At 19.0% G+C, this 15,549-nt stretch overlaps 3 protein-coding genes across 3 annotated transcripts; 1 reads left to right on the top strand and 2 right to left on the bottom strand.

Moving 5' to 3' along the window:
- Positions 1-1,432: 1,432 nt before the first annotated feature.
- PRP22 (pre-mRNA-splicing factor ATP-dependent RNA helicase PRP22, putative) lies at positions 1,433-5,833 on the top strand (the record flags this gene model as incomplete). The annotated part of the gene is made up of 4 exons (XM_028675598.1): positions 1,433-3,562; positions 3,707-3,763; positions 4,124-4,252; positions 4,394-5,833. The coding sequence occupies 4 exons, from the start codon at positions 1,433-1,435 to the stop codon at positions 5,831-5,833; spliced, it is 3,756 nt and encodes a 1,251-aa protein (XP_028532171.1).
- Positions 5,834-6,453: 620 nt separating this feature from the next.
- SPT4 (transcription elongation factor SPT4, putative) lies at positions 6,454-7,233 on the bottom strand (the record flags this gene model as incomplete). The annotated part of the gene is made up of 4 exons (XM_028675597.1): positions 6,454-6,684; positions 6,877-6,976; positions 7,087-7,138; positions 7,218-7,233. The coding sequence occupies 4 exons, from the start codon at positions 7,231-7,233 to the stop codon at positions 6,454-6,456; spliced, it is 399 nt and encodes a 132-aa protein (XP_028532170.1).
- Positions 7,234-8,787: 1,554 nt separating this feature from the next.
- PRELSG_0613600 (conserved Plasmodium protein, unknown function) lies at positions 8,788-12,981 on the bottom strand (the record flags this gene model as incomplete). Its single annotated transcript, XM_028675596.1, has 1 exon — positions 8,788-12,981. One exon carries the CDS (start codon positions 12,979-12,981, stop codon positions 8,788-8,790), a length of 4,194 nt encoding a protein of 1,397 aa, XP_028532169.1.
- Between the last annotated feature and the right edge of the window lie 2,568 nt (positions 12,982-15,549).

Raw genomic sequence — 15,549 nt, 5'->3', positions numbered from 1 at the left:
TATTAAGTCAATGATACTTGGTGATACTTTCTATAATTTATATTAACTAATTTTTACTAATTTAAAAATGAAATAAAGTAAAAAATAAATAAATAAATGAATAAAATAAAATAAAAGAATACATATTAATTATAAAATAAAAAGATTTCATTATTTTTTTTCTTTATTATATTTTTAAGTGTGTATCAATTATTCATAGCTTCATTTCATCACTCTATAATATTAGGAACACTTTTTTTCATTTTTTTTTGTAAATTTTATTAAAAAAATAATATCATTTTTCAAGAGTAAAAAAAAAAATAATTTTATTTTAATTTTTATGTTTTAAAATATATATTTTTTTTTTTCTTTTTTCAGAACTTTTCTTTGTATTAATATAGTTGATAGTACCTAAAAAAGATATCGCTTATTTTAAAAAGAAATATATAATTGGATAAAGTACATTTATTTATAAAATAACATATATAAAAAAAATTAAAAATAAATTTTTATAAGTATCATATAGAACAAATATTATTTCATTTTAAAAGAACGAAATGATATAATATGAAATAGAAAGATTAAAATTTTATTTACATTTTTTTAATATTTAAAATAATATTTTATGAAAAGAAAAATGAATTAAGTCATGAAGTAAAACTTTAATTTTATTATGAATTAATATATAAAATTAATCTTATAATTTAAAAATTAGCATATATATTAATGTTTTTAGTTTTTTGTGTTTCTTTTTAATGTGCAAGTTAATAAAGCATTCTCAAAAAAAATATTTATTCTTTTTATAATTATAAAATTAGTATTATTTCAATACATGAAATTTAAATATAAAAAACGCATTAAATAAAAAAAAAAAAAACCATATATTCAAAAGGAAAATTTAAAAAAATAATTTTTAAAGAGATTGAATAAAAGGAACTTTCAATTATATTTAGTGATATATATATATTTTAAATAAATATTTGTATATGTTAGTGTTATCTAGCTTAAATTAAAATTGTTATTTTAATACATTCCATATATGTTGAAGTAAGTCGAATGCTAACTTTAAAATATTATTTAGGATTTTATATGAATCAATAGCAAAGATTTCTATATTTTTAATAATATTTAAAACTTTAAAAAGAAAAATTAAAAAGATATTCTATTTTATTAAATGATATTAATGATTATGAAAGAGTAAAAGTTTTTTCTTTTTTTTTTCTTAAAATAATTAAAATTTTAAAAGGATGAAAAATATTCTTTTTTTTTAAGATTGAGATTTTAAGAAACTTAAGATATTCTTTTAATAGTTTATAAAAATTTCAAAAAAATAAATTGAAACCTTTTTTATTTTATTTTATTTTTTTGAATATGACGTTTACTTAAACATATAATATATATATGTATATATAGTAAATCTATTACCTTTTTTTTCTATAAAATATAAAACTTGATGGATTGTTTAAATAAAATAAATTTAATTCATAAAGTGAATACAGAATTATATAATAGTTTAGGTATAGAAGATGACAATTTAGCAGAATTTTTAATTTATTTGTGTAATAAATCTAAATCATTAGAAGAATTTTGCAAAGATGTTTTTGAAAATGGTGGGGAAATAGAACATTCTGTTCTTAAATATTTATATGATGTCATAAAAAGTTCTTCGAAGGATGTTGAAGCGTCAAAGAAAGAAAATAAAGAAGCAACTTCAGAAAAAAATATTGAATCAAAAGAATATGAACAAATAGAAAAAAAAAATGAAAAAATGAAAAAATATTATTGTTTAACTATAAAGAACGAAAATTTCAATAAAGAGCCAGACGAAAATTTGAAAAAAAAAGAAGATAATCAGATAAATTATAATAATGAAGATAAATCCAATAGCAATAAATTAAATGATACTGATTCTTTATATGAAAAAAGAAAAAAAAATAATAATAATAGATTAAGTGATAGTGATTCTTCATATAAAAAAAGAAAAAAAAAAAATAATAATAGATTAAGTGATAGTGATTCATCATATGTAAAAAGAAGAAAAAAAAATAATAATAGATTAAATGATAGTGATTCATCATATGTAAAAAGAAGAAAAAAAAATAATAATAATAGATTAAATGATAGTGATTCTTCATATAAAAAAAGAAAAAAAAAAAATAATAATAGATTAAATGATAGTGATTCATCATATGAAAAAAGAAGAGAGAAAAATCATAAAAATGAAAAAAGTTATAATTATGCTTCTTCTCATAAAGATTATAGCGAAGATAAAAAAAGAAAACATAAACATGAGAAAAATTATGCAAATGATAATTCTTTAAAAATTAATAATATTTTTAATGGTAGTATAAGTAAAATAATGGATTTCGGAATTTTTGTTTCCTTTAAAACAATAGAAGGCTACAAAGAAGGCTTAGTTCATGCTACTGATATATTGCCAAATCGTAAAAGGTTATTAAATATAAATGAAAAATTTAAAAGAAATATGAAAGTTAAAGTAAAAGTAAAAGGAATATTTGGAGAAAAAATTAGTTTGAATATGTCAGAAGTAGATCAAAAGACAGGAAAAAATTTGGTAAATGATGAAGAAAAAAGTGAAAATTATGGTTCATTATTTGATGATATAGATGAAGATTACAAAGAATTAAAAAAAAATAAAGCAGACATTTTTAGAGAAGATCCAAATGAAATAATGAAATATGAAAGTGTCATAAAAATGCAAAGTGATTATTCTAAATGGGAAATTCAACAGCTAATGAAAAGTGGGGCAATATATGATGAAAATCTCAAGAAGGAATATAAGAATTTAAAAATGGATGAAAAAATTGAAGATGAAGAGGAAGTTATAGAAATTGAAGTTAATGAAAGAGAGCCTTCTTTTTTAAAAGGGCAAACAACAAAAGCTGGAGCAAAGTTGTCACCAATTGAAATTATTGTTAATGCTGAAGGATCTCTTGCTAGGGCAATAACAACTACATCAGCATTAGCAAAAGAAAGAAAAGAACAAAAGCAAAATGAGCAAAATGCAATTTTTGATAGTATTCCAAAAGATATTAGTAGACCATGGGAAGATCCAAAGCCAAATTTAGGAGAAAGAACAATAGCTGAAGCATTAAAGAATATTGGGAAAAATTATGACTTACCTGAATGGAGAAAAATTTATATGAACAATAATATATCTGTTGGTGTGAAAAATTCTTTACCACTTAATGAGCAAAGATTAAAATTACCTATATATAAATTAAAAGATGATTTAATGAAAGCGATTCAAAAAAACAATGTTCTTATTGTAATTGGAGAAACAGGTAGTGGAAAGACAACCCAAATACCTCAATATTTACATGAAGCAAATTATACAGCCAATGGAATTATTGGATGCACACAGCCAAGAAGAGTTGCAGCTATGTCAATTGCTAAAAGGGTGAGCGAAGAATTCGGATGCATTTTAGGCCAAGAAGTCGGTTATTCCATTCGTTTTGATGATTGTACATCCAATGATACTATTATAAAATATTTAACTGATGGTATGCTATTGCGAGAAACATTGAGTGATACAATGTTAACAAAGTATTCATTTATTATAGTAAGTATATTTAAAATAAGAAAAAATAATTAAAATTTATATATATATATATAGGGGAAAGAAATAAATAAGCAAAAAAATAAATAAAATAATTATATATATATATTAAGATTAAGATATATATATAATATATTTTCTTTTCAGCTTGATGAAGCTCATGAAAGAACAATTTCAACAGATATCCTTTTTTGTCTTTTAAAGGTATATTCAATATAATAAAAAATAAAGTAAAAATATAAAAAAATAAATAATGAATTATAAAATAAATAGAAAATAAAAAAAATAAAAAAATAAAAGTATATACGTAAGTATATTTACAACAAGCCTGTTAAAATGACAATATTTAATATAAAATAAAAAAATATTGACAGGTACAAGGCTTATAAAAAATCAATTGCTTTTTTATAGAATTTTTAAAATATAAATTTAAGATTATTTATAAAAAAGGAACATATTTTTTTAATTTAAAATTTTTTTTTTTAAATTTCATAAGAAAAAAAAAACAAAAATAGAAATGAAAATAAAAATGTTTTTTTTTTTTTTTTTTTACAAAATATTTAGGATGTTGTTAGAAAAAGATCTGATTTTAAATTAATAGTAACATCAGCTACTCTTGATGCTGAAAAGTTTTCTACATATTTTTTTAATTCTCCAATTTTTACTATTCCAGGAAAAATATTTCCTGTGGAGGTATATAAATAAATAAATAAGATTTTCTAGTTTGTATAAACTGTTTTTTTTTCTTTTATTGTATTTGGTTCAGAAATTATTTTTAGTTTTGCTATTTTCTATATATATATATATGTACATTTTTTTAATTTATTTTCTTAGATACTACATTCTAAAGAACCAGAAAGTGATTATGTAGAAGCAAGTTTAATAACAGTTTTGAATATTCACTTAAATGAACACCCAGGCGATATTTTAGTTTTTTTGACAGGCCAAGAGGAAATTAATACAGCATGTGAAATTTTACATGAACGTATGAAAAAATTAGAGAGTATGTGTCCTCCACCTTTAATTATTCTACCTATATATTCATCCTTGCCATCAGAAATGCAGAGCGTAATCTTTGAGCCTGCACCTCCAGGATGTAGGAAGTGTATCTTAGCTACAAATATAGCAGAAGCAAGTTTAACTATTGATGGAATATTTTTTGTTATCGATCCAGGGTTTTGTAAAGTAAAAAAATATGACTCTAAGAGAGATATGGATTCTTTAATAGTTGCCCCAATTTCTAAAGCTAATGCTAAACAAAGAGCTGGTCGTGCAGGTAGAACAGGACCAGGAAAATGCTATCGGCTATATACTGAAGAAGCATATAAAAATGAAATGGCAGAAACTAGTGTACCAGAAATACAAAGAATTAATTTAGGTAGTATTGTATTATTATTAAAGGCTTTAGGAGTTAACGATTTTTTACACTTTGATTTCATGGATTCTCCATCAATTGAAACTCTTATACACTCTCTAGAAAATTTATATTATTTAGGTGCATTAGACGATAATGGCTATTTAACAAAATTAGGAAAAAAAATGGCAAATTTCCCTATGGAACCTAATTTATCAAAAATTTTATTAACATCAATTAATTTCAATTGTGCTGATGATGTAGTTACTATAGTTAGTATGCTCAGTGTACAAAATATTTTTTATCGCCCTCAAAATAAAGCATTATTAGCGGATAAAAAAAAAAATAAATTTGTAATGCCACAAGGGGATCTTATTACTTACTTAAATATATACAATAAGTGGAAGGAAAATAGTCTTTCTAACTATTGGTGTCACGAAAATTTTATTCATTCAAGAGCCTTAAAAAGAGCACAAGATGTAAGAAAACAATTGCTGTCTATATTTGAAAAATATAATTATGAAGTTAAAAAAAATACAAGTAAAAATGATTCCACAAGATATGTGAATATATGTAAAAGTATTTGTTCTGGTTATTTCAATCATGTTTGTAAAAGAGATAGTCAACAAGGATACACTACTCTTTTAACTAACCAGCAAGTTTTTATTCATCCTTCATCAACTCTTTTTAATAAAAATCCATTATTTGTAGTATATCATGAATTAGTTTTAACAAATAAAGAATATATAAGAGACTGCACTATAATTCAACCTCAATGGTTAATACAATTAGCACCCAACTTATTTATTCCAGCAGATGAAAAAAAAATATCAAAGATTAAATTAAGAGAAAAAATTGAGCCATTGCATAATTATTATGAAGAACCTAATGCTTGGAGGTTGTCTAGAAGAAAAGGATAACAATAAAATAAGAAAAAAGAGAAAAAATAAATATAAAAATTTGATAAAAGTTTGTTATTTATTCCTTTTTCTATCTCTTTTGCTTTCTCCTCTTCCTCTTTTTTTTTTCATTTTTATTTTTTATATTTACATTTTTATTCTATTTTATTTTAATTTTTTTTTTTTTTTTTTGAGTTTTTAAGATTGATATAAATTTTTTATAAACAAAATATAAATATGCTTTTTTTATTAAAGAAAATAATGCATTTTATTTTGAATTATTAAAAAAAAAAAAAACCATTTAGTTCTTTCAAATAATATTTAATGATTAATATAACTTTATCTAATATTTTCATTTTAAAAAGAAAAATTACTAATTTTAAAAAATATATATATGCGTATATATATCAAAAAAATAAACTAAGATAAATAATGAAATTGAACTAATATAAACATAAAAATACTTAAAAAAAAAAAGGTATTTTTTTTTTTTTTCTTTTTAATTTTATCCATGAAAATAGCATATTTATGTTTTTAATTTTTCAAAATATTTCTCAAAGATAATTTAAATTTAAGAGAAAACGTATTAAAATTTTATGAAATGTTTAAAAAAAATATATTTTTTTGTCTAATGATATAATTTAGTAATTCGATTTTAAATCTCTTATTGACTCAGGTAACTCTCCTACTACTTGTAGAGCATAAAAACCAGGAACATATTTACTTAAATCATTGTATTGAGCCATCCATGACTTGTTAGGGTTAGTTATAGCCATAAACCCATTAAAATTTTCACTAGTGCAATCATGAATTCTGTGTCTATCTCCAGTCATTTGTAAAAACTTACAATTGCTACAACCACTTTGATAGAACTAAGAGAAAGAATTAAAATATTTTATGTTTCATTATTAGATAATCATAATAAATATATTAATATATATATATATATTTGTAAATTTTATTTAAAATAAAAATTGAATGAATTATCAAAACATTAATAATATTAAAATTTTTAATATATAAAATAGTAATTTAAATAAATGCTTTATGCTAAAGATAATTACTTCTGCTTCTGTTTTTAACAAACGACATGATAAACAAGCACGTAATTTTAATATTGCCTTATCCTCTTGCAAACTGTTCTTTAATTTTTTTGGTGAATCTCTATATATATATATATACATATATATATATGTATAAAAATGTATTAGTATTATATACATTTATATAGTATGCTTTTTTTTATAATTTTGTAATTTTTCATTTTATAATACTTTTGTTCTGAGAAAGATTCATCATTTTTTTTCATATCAGATTTTTTTCTTCCTATTACAAATTAAAAAAAAAAAAAAATTTCTAAAAAGTGACAAAAATAAAGTAGTTTCCGTTATTTTATTTCTAAAACCTTTAGATGTTGTCATACTAATATATATTTTTTTTTTATTTTTGTTACAAAAAAAGAAGAAAAAAAAAATTTCAAAACTTCTTAAAAGATATATAAAAAAATTTAGTTCGTTAAAATAACATAAATTTTTTTTTTCTTCTTTTTATTAAGAATTCCATTTAAATATTATTAAAAATTTAAAAATTAATAATGATACTAAAATTAATACATAATATTCAAATTTTTCATTTTTCATTAAAAGTTGTATATATATTATTTTGTTATTTGTTTATATTAATTGTACATTGATAAATGATTAATTAAAAAAAAATTAAAGGATATATATTTATATATATGATTATTTATTATATGAAATTTTTAAGAAATAAATATTATAATTAAAAGTTTAACTTTTCAATATATTAAATAATGCACAGGTATAAAAAATGATATTTTTTTGTTTTAAAGAAATAAAAAAGTTTTTCTTTTTCAAAATAAATTTCTTGATGCTTAATAAGTATTATTTATATCTAATGAATTAATTATTATATATTTCCTTACGCTTCAAATAAATCTAACAAATTTTTATTTTTTAATTTTTTTATTTTATTATTCACAATCTTTTTTTTAATATTAAATTATATATATAGGGAGAAGTTAAATTTTATCTAAAATTTTATAAATTTTTACTCTTTGCATAAATAATGGGAGAATAAAAACTAAAATTATTTAATATTTAGAAGAAAAAAATTATACTCAAATATTTAAAAGAAAAAAAAAAGTATATACATTAAAAAAAAAATAGTAAGAGTAATTTAATATACATATTATTTTTTCTTATTAATTATTCTAAAAAGAAAAACTTTTAAAAAAAATTAGAAATTTTTTTTTTCTAATTATTGAAATGAAGCATATCTATATAGTAAGTTGATAAAACACGAATTAAACAAAATAATTCTACATAATTTCTATGTTGTTTTATAATAAATACCACAGTATTCAAAAATTTATAATTGTTTAACATTTTGTGTATATTTTTACTTTTAAGATAAATGCGATAATTTTGAGTTATTATCTCTAATGAAATTTATCTTTTTATTTATTTGGATCATTTATTTATTTCCTTTTTATATGTTCTTTCATAAATCATTAAAAATTAATAATGTAATATTTGTAAATTAATCATAAAAAGAAATAATAAATATTCTAATAAACATTTTAAATTATGTTCATATGTAAAATATTAAGTGAATAATTAATTTTTTTTATTCTTTTTTTTGATAAAACTAGTGTATTTCTTTAGAAATATGTTAATTTGACACTTTCATTTTTATTTTATATAATTAAAAGTAGCTTTTTAATTTAGAAAATTTTTTTAGGAAGGAGTTTAAATAAATGAAAAAAGAAAAAAGAAATTTTAATTTTATATCTAAAAAATATTTAAGAATTTAAGACAAAAAAAAAAAAAAAATTAAAAATATTATAAGGTAAATATTAGTAGTACAATATTAATAGTAATAAACGTTTTAGTACTAATATTGAAATAAAAGAACTATTTAAAATATTTAAAAACAAAAATAAGAAATATAAATTAAGTTTTTTTTTTCCTTCTTTTCATATCTTCAGAACAATGAATTTCTCTTTTATATTCGGAATTGTGCTGTATCATTTTTTGTAAATAAAATTCTCTTGATATAATGGTTTGATTGTAATATAATTTACCAAATAATAATTTTTTGCTGGTACATCCTTGTAATGATTTTTTAATATCAGACAAAAATTTGATGATAGATTCTTCAGAATTTTCTGTAACATTGGAATCGGAATTATTAGAAGTATAATTTTCTTTATCATCATAATTTAAAAGAGCTGAAACATTAGGGGGTTTTAATATTTTAAAAAAAGAACAAAAGGCGCTGATAGCTATAATAAATTTTAAATAATATTCCTGAAGCATTTCTGTACATAAATTATTATCATCATTATCTTTAGGGTTATTTTTTTCTTCTCCATTTTCTATAGAATATCCTAAAAATTTATCTATTTTAATATTTAAAAAAGAAATAAAGAAATTATAAAGATCAATGGTTTTATTACATCTTTCATAAATTCTGTATATGTTTACTAAATCCTCTAAAGTTGATATATTATCATAATAAGGATTTAAATAAATTTTATTATCACAAACAATGTTAGTATTAAAATCTGAATCCGTCGGATTTTCAGAAGAAAAACAACAAGAACACATTAGGTTTCCTGTTTTATATGGATTAGTATAACATAATGTTGATAACAATTCAGATTTTATATCTCTTGTCATAATATCAGTAAAATCTTTATCAGGCTTATGTATTATTAATTCATATGCTAATGGATGATAATATACCGGGGGAAGAAGTAATAAATATAAATAATCATGAATAAAAAGATTCATACAATCAGATATATCCCCAAAATTTATTTCTTTATTTTCACACAATTCTTTTTTTAAAGTAGAATTTTCTATTGTCAAATATCTTTTATAAGCTTTTTTATTCTTTTTTTCTTTTTTTTTCCCCTTTAATTTCTCATTATCACGTTCTTTTTCATGTTCTCTTTCATCTTCACTTGTACTCTCGTATTCAGTAAATTCATTGAACTCAGAATTAATATTCATCTTTTTTTTTTCAGAATTATTTTTACTGTTATTATTTTGTGATAAACTGAAATGGTTCTTTTTATTAATATACTTTCTGAGCATTTCTATTAAATCATCCAATTTAAAAAAAAGAGAATAATATATAGAAAAAGAAACAGAATAAGAAGAATAGTTTTTTGAAAAATCGTCATTCATAAAATTTTCTTTATCTTTTTCTTTTTCTTTTTCTTTTAATAAATATAAATAATCTTCTAAATTATATACAATGGCGTAAATCTTAGTGTAATATTTTTTAAATTCCTTTAATATTTCTAGTAATACTTCTTGATTTTTAAAATAATATGGGGTTATAATATCTATTAAAAAATTAATGCATTTTTTTATATCATTTTCTACAATTTTATAAATCTCTTCTATGTATAATATGTTTTTATTTTCATGCCACTTAATTTTTTCATAATTTTCAAATAGCTTTCGAAAATACTCCGTTCTCTTCAAAGAATTATTATATTCAGATTTAGATTTTATTATGATATTAATTAAATTGATAGCTATATTAAAAGCATACTTTCTTTCAATTAGTTGTAATATAGATATAGACAAAGAAACTTCACATAAATTTTTATTAATTTCTTTTACATTATTTATATCATGTAAATTATTTGTACCTTTACCTTCCATATCTAATAATTTATTAATTTCATTTTTTAAATTGTTTTTTAATTTAAAATTTTCATAAAAATAAACTAAATCTTTAAAAGGATGATCAAACCACCAATTTATAGTATTCGCTTTAAATTGCCAAGCGTATAAATTTCTGTCAAAAAAATCATCTTTTTTTTTGATATTTTCCTTTATTTCTTTTTTAATTTCATGCACCTGTCCCTTTATCATGTTATTTTCATTATTTTTATATTCACTTTTCATCGTGTTAACACTTTCTCTTTCCTTTATATATCCATTATTTATTATTTTATATTCCATTTCCTGTACAGCACTTCCTTTTACACTATAATTATTACTTAATTTTCTTTTTTCTTTAGTTGGTTCTGAAATTTTCCTGTTTTTGTAATTACTAGAATTTATGTTAGATAATACTTCATTTTTGTTTAAAATGGAGCTTCTTGATTTCAAAATAGATAAATTACTTTTTTCATTTTCTTTTTCATATCTCATATTATTTGTATTAATGTAACAATTTTTAAAATTTTTTTCATTATTTTTTAAAAAATCATCTTTATCCTTTTTGCTTTGTTTTTGATATTTCACTGAGTTTTTTTTTAATGTAAAATCTTCATAATCATTATCTGAATTTGTTGGTGTATGTATAATGGAATCTTTTCCATGTAAATTAAAATAGTTTTCTACTAAGATAGAAGAATATTTCTTTTTAATGTAAGATAAGTGCCTATAGTATAAATTGGCTGAATAACATAAAGAAATAATTTTTTTATGTAATTTCCTTATATCATATTTTGAATAATTTGAAAATGATTTCTTATGAGAGCGCACAAAAGTATAAGGAGAATAATCTGTGATGATTTCTTCATTATCACAATTTTCATATACACTTAAATAATAATTCATAGGTAATGATAAAAAGGAAAACATGTTATTATCATAAAACTCCTTAGTTAAAATATATAGAATATGAATTAAATGACTAATTGATTGATTATTTTTATGTAGCAATAATTTTATAGTATGCATAGTCCTGAAACTTATTATAAAAGGCAAAATATTCTCAAATAATAAACTGTTGCAAATATTTTCACATATTAATTTATTGTTCAATATATCTACAGTTTTAATTCTTAATTTACTTTGTGTATCGGGTGTAGTTATTCTATTAAAAAAAAAAGAAGGTGTAGACACTCCTAATATTACACTTAAGCAAAGTTTATTATCTATTCGTAAATTTATGAGAACATTTAAGATTCCATTTAATATATTAATGTTAAAATATTCACAATCATGTATTAAAATAATTATTCTTACTTTTTTTCTACCATCACTGAAATAATTATTTTGTTTGTTATATAATCCCAATTTTCCATAATTATCAAGAGAATTTTCATTATTTCGTTTGATTTCTTCATAAATGGATGATAAATCATTATCATAATCAGAATTTTCTTCTTCTTCCTCTTCTTTTTTATTAATTTCACTCATATTTTTGTATAATTCAATTAATTTATCTATACTTACCATTTTTCTATTTAAAGAATAATCATCTATTACCTCTTTATGTACATAAATAGAGGAAACATTATTTTCATTTTTCGTAATGTTACATGAATTACTATTATTTCTTCTTACATTGTTTCTTGAATCATTACTATAAATACCCTTGCTGATGGATTTCTTATATTTTTTTTTTGTAGTACTTCTCATTTTATACTCTTTATATAATTGGTCATATATATTATATATAGCCAAATTTATATTATTAGAAGTGCTTGAATTAATCGAACATACATATATATCATTATCATCAGATATATCATTATTTAAATATTTATTTTCACTCTTGTTATTTAACTTGTTAATTAATACATTATTTTCTTTTTCATTTTCATCATCATTATTTAAACTTATTTTTTTTTTTTTCTTTTTTTCATTTAATACATCCATAATACTCATATCATGATCACTTTCTGTTCTTTTCTTGTAATTCCATTTTTTTAATTCGTAAGATAATGTATCAATAATTATTTCATGGTCAGCAACATTTGTTCCTGATGTTACTAAAATTAAAGGAAGATATTCATTATTCGATATAGAATATAAGTATATTTCTTCGAAAACATTATTCAAATTTTTAGATATTTCTATATTTATTTCTTTTTGAATTTTTTCTATAATACATGACCACGTTAATCTAAATGCTTTATTTCTTAATAAATAACTATTTATTTCACTTTCATTTAGTAAATTTATATCGTTCTTCAAAGTATCATTATTCCTTATTTTATTATTTTGATTTAGTAATGGTAATATAACTGGTTTAAATTTATTGAAAATATTATTTTTTTTCTTTTCAATATATATTTTTTTTTTTGTGTTGTTTTGGTATATATATTCCTTATTAGCTCTTTTTAATATATAACCTTTTCCTTTATATACCACACTTTTTTTCTCACTCATTGTGTATATTATACTCTCTTGATATATAATATTCAATAGTTAACTTTTATTTTTATATTTACAATTTTTTAATTATGTCAATATATTATAGATAAAACCATAATTCTCATTATTATATTCCATTCAGTTTTATGTATTTTCCCAACTTTTATCTATTTCAATGACATAATTATTTTCAAAAATTTGTGTGTATTTTTATCATTTAATATTATTTTTATAGAATGTTGTATAACTATAACTCTTTGGAAAACAAAAATATTTTAATTTTTAACTTCTTAAGCTTTTTTTTTTTTTAAATGAATATATATATATATATATGTATATAAAGAAATATATTTTGCTTTTTATCTTTATTTTATATTAGATAAAAAACAATTAATGAAAATAAGATGTTTTAAATTATGTTTATTTTTTTAATATAATTATAAATTTTTAGAAGTAAAGAGAAAAAATATAACTTTTTTCTACATTTTAATAAAAAGACAACAATACTTTTATATTTTATTTACTGAATATAGATACATGTATATAATTTAAAGATTAAAAAATATAATTTATAATATGTTTTGATTTAAATATGTTCTTTTTTTTTATTGTAAACATTTAAAATATTTATTTTCTTTATATTTAATAGCACATTTGATTTCATAACTCGAATATCTCATATAATTAAAATAACTATGAATAAAAAAAAAAAAAGAAAATGCATACACCTTAAAATACTTAATCGTATATATTCATAAAATTTAAATATATTCATAATTTTAATTTCTCTTTTAAAATTGCATATATATATATATCTGTAAGAAAAGTATTTGCATATAAAACAAATTGCTCTAAATATTTTATATTAATATATGAGTTTCATTATTTTTAAGATTTTACTATTTTTTTTTTTTTTTATTTTTACTACTAATGTTTTTTATATATACTTCCTGTATATAAATTTAATTCAAAAAAAAAAAATAAAATAGTGTCTCCGTTTTTTTTTCTCTGTCTACATTTACAAATATATATATTCGCATTAAATATATATATAAAAATAATTTAATGAAAAACAAAATTGTTTTTTTAAAAAAAATATGTATATTTTGATAATTGTTTTTCTAATACTATTTTCTATTTTACTTCTATTTATTTATTTTTATTAATATAAATTAATAAAAAAAAAATATATAATACAAAATGTCGATACTATATATATACATATTTTTTTTATTGAAAAAATATGGAAAATTATACTTATGCAATTTCATATAAAAAAAATATTAAGAATTTATATTTAACTAAAAAAAAAATAAAAAATAAAATATATCTATTATAATATTTGTTCTCACAAATATGTCATCATAAATTTCATATTCTTATTTTAAAAATTTATCAAGAACTGTTAAATTAATATAAATATATATAAACACAATTCTTTCATAAGAAATTATAAATACGTAAGAGCATTAAAATAAAAAACATAGAACTTTTTTTTTAAATAAGCTTTTTAAACTTTTAACAAAGAATACTCTTACATAAAATATGACGAATTACAAAAATCCATTTAAAAAAAAAATAAAAAAATAAAATAAAATAAATATAAAAACAAATAAATGTAACTAAAAATTTCTTGTATGAAATTATTTTTCAATACATTCAAACAAAAAAAAAGTATATTTGAAAAAAATTCGCAAAAAAAGTCCAAATACAAAGGGCTTTAAATATCTACAAAGGATAATTTAAAAAACAGACAAATACATTTAAAAAAAAAAATTGTACTAAAAGAAACAAGAAATAAGACAAAATCTAAATAAACATATAAAAAAAGAAATTAGACAAAAAAGAAATAGTATATATTTGACAAAAAAAAATACCAAAAAAGGAAAGAAAAAAAATTAACAAAAAGTCAAAAAAAGTATAGAACCAAAAAAAAAGAAAAACAGAAAAAAAAATACAAAATAACACAAAAAAAAAGAAAAATATAAAACAACATAAAAAAAGATACAAAATAACAAAAAAAAAAAAATATATAAAATAACAAAAAAACAAAAAACAATAAACAAAAATAAAATGAAAAAATAAAAACAAATAAATATTAGGATATACAAAAAAAAACCTATATAATAATAAAACAAATGAAAACAAAAAATTGAACAAAACTAAAATAAACAAAACAAATAAAAAAACAAAAAAAAACTACAATACAGAAATAAACAAAAAAACTAAAAAAAATTATAATACAGAAATAAACAAAAAAACTAAAAAAAATAATACAGAAATAAACAAAACAAATAAAAAAATTGAAAAGAAACTTAAAAGATCTAAATCAAATTACATAATACAAAAACAAGTAAAAATCTAAAAAAAATATATTATCTTAAATAATACATTTTACACAAATAGTTACACAAAAAAAAAAGTATATGGTAACTAAGCGAATAAAAAAAAAAAAATTGTAAGATTCAAAATTATATTAAAAAATCGAAAATAATTGGAATACAAAATAACATGCAAACTTAAAAAAAAAGACAAACATTTCTTGGATTAAAATAATACAGAAAAACAAAAAAATTAAAAAAA

This window comes from Plasmodium relictum, assembly GCF_900005765.1.
Source record: "Plasmodium relictum strain SGS1 genome assembly, chromosome: 6".
NCBI classification, from domain to species: Eukaryota; Apicomplexa; class Aconoidasida; order Haemosporida; family Plasmodiidae; genus Plasmodium; species Plasmodium relictum.
The sequence above is the reverse complement of the archived record's forward strand: the minus strand, read 5'-3'. Positions and strand labels throughout refer to the sequence as shown.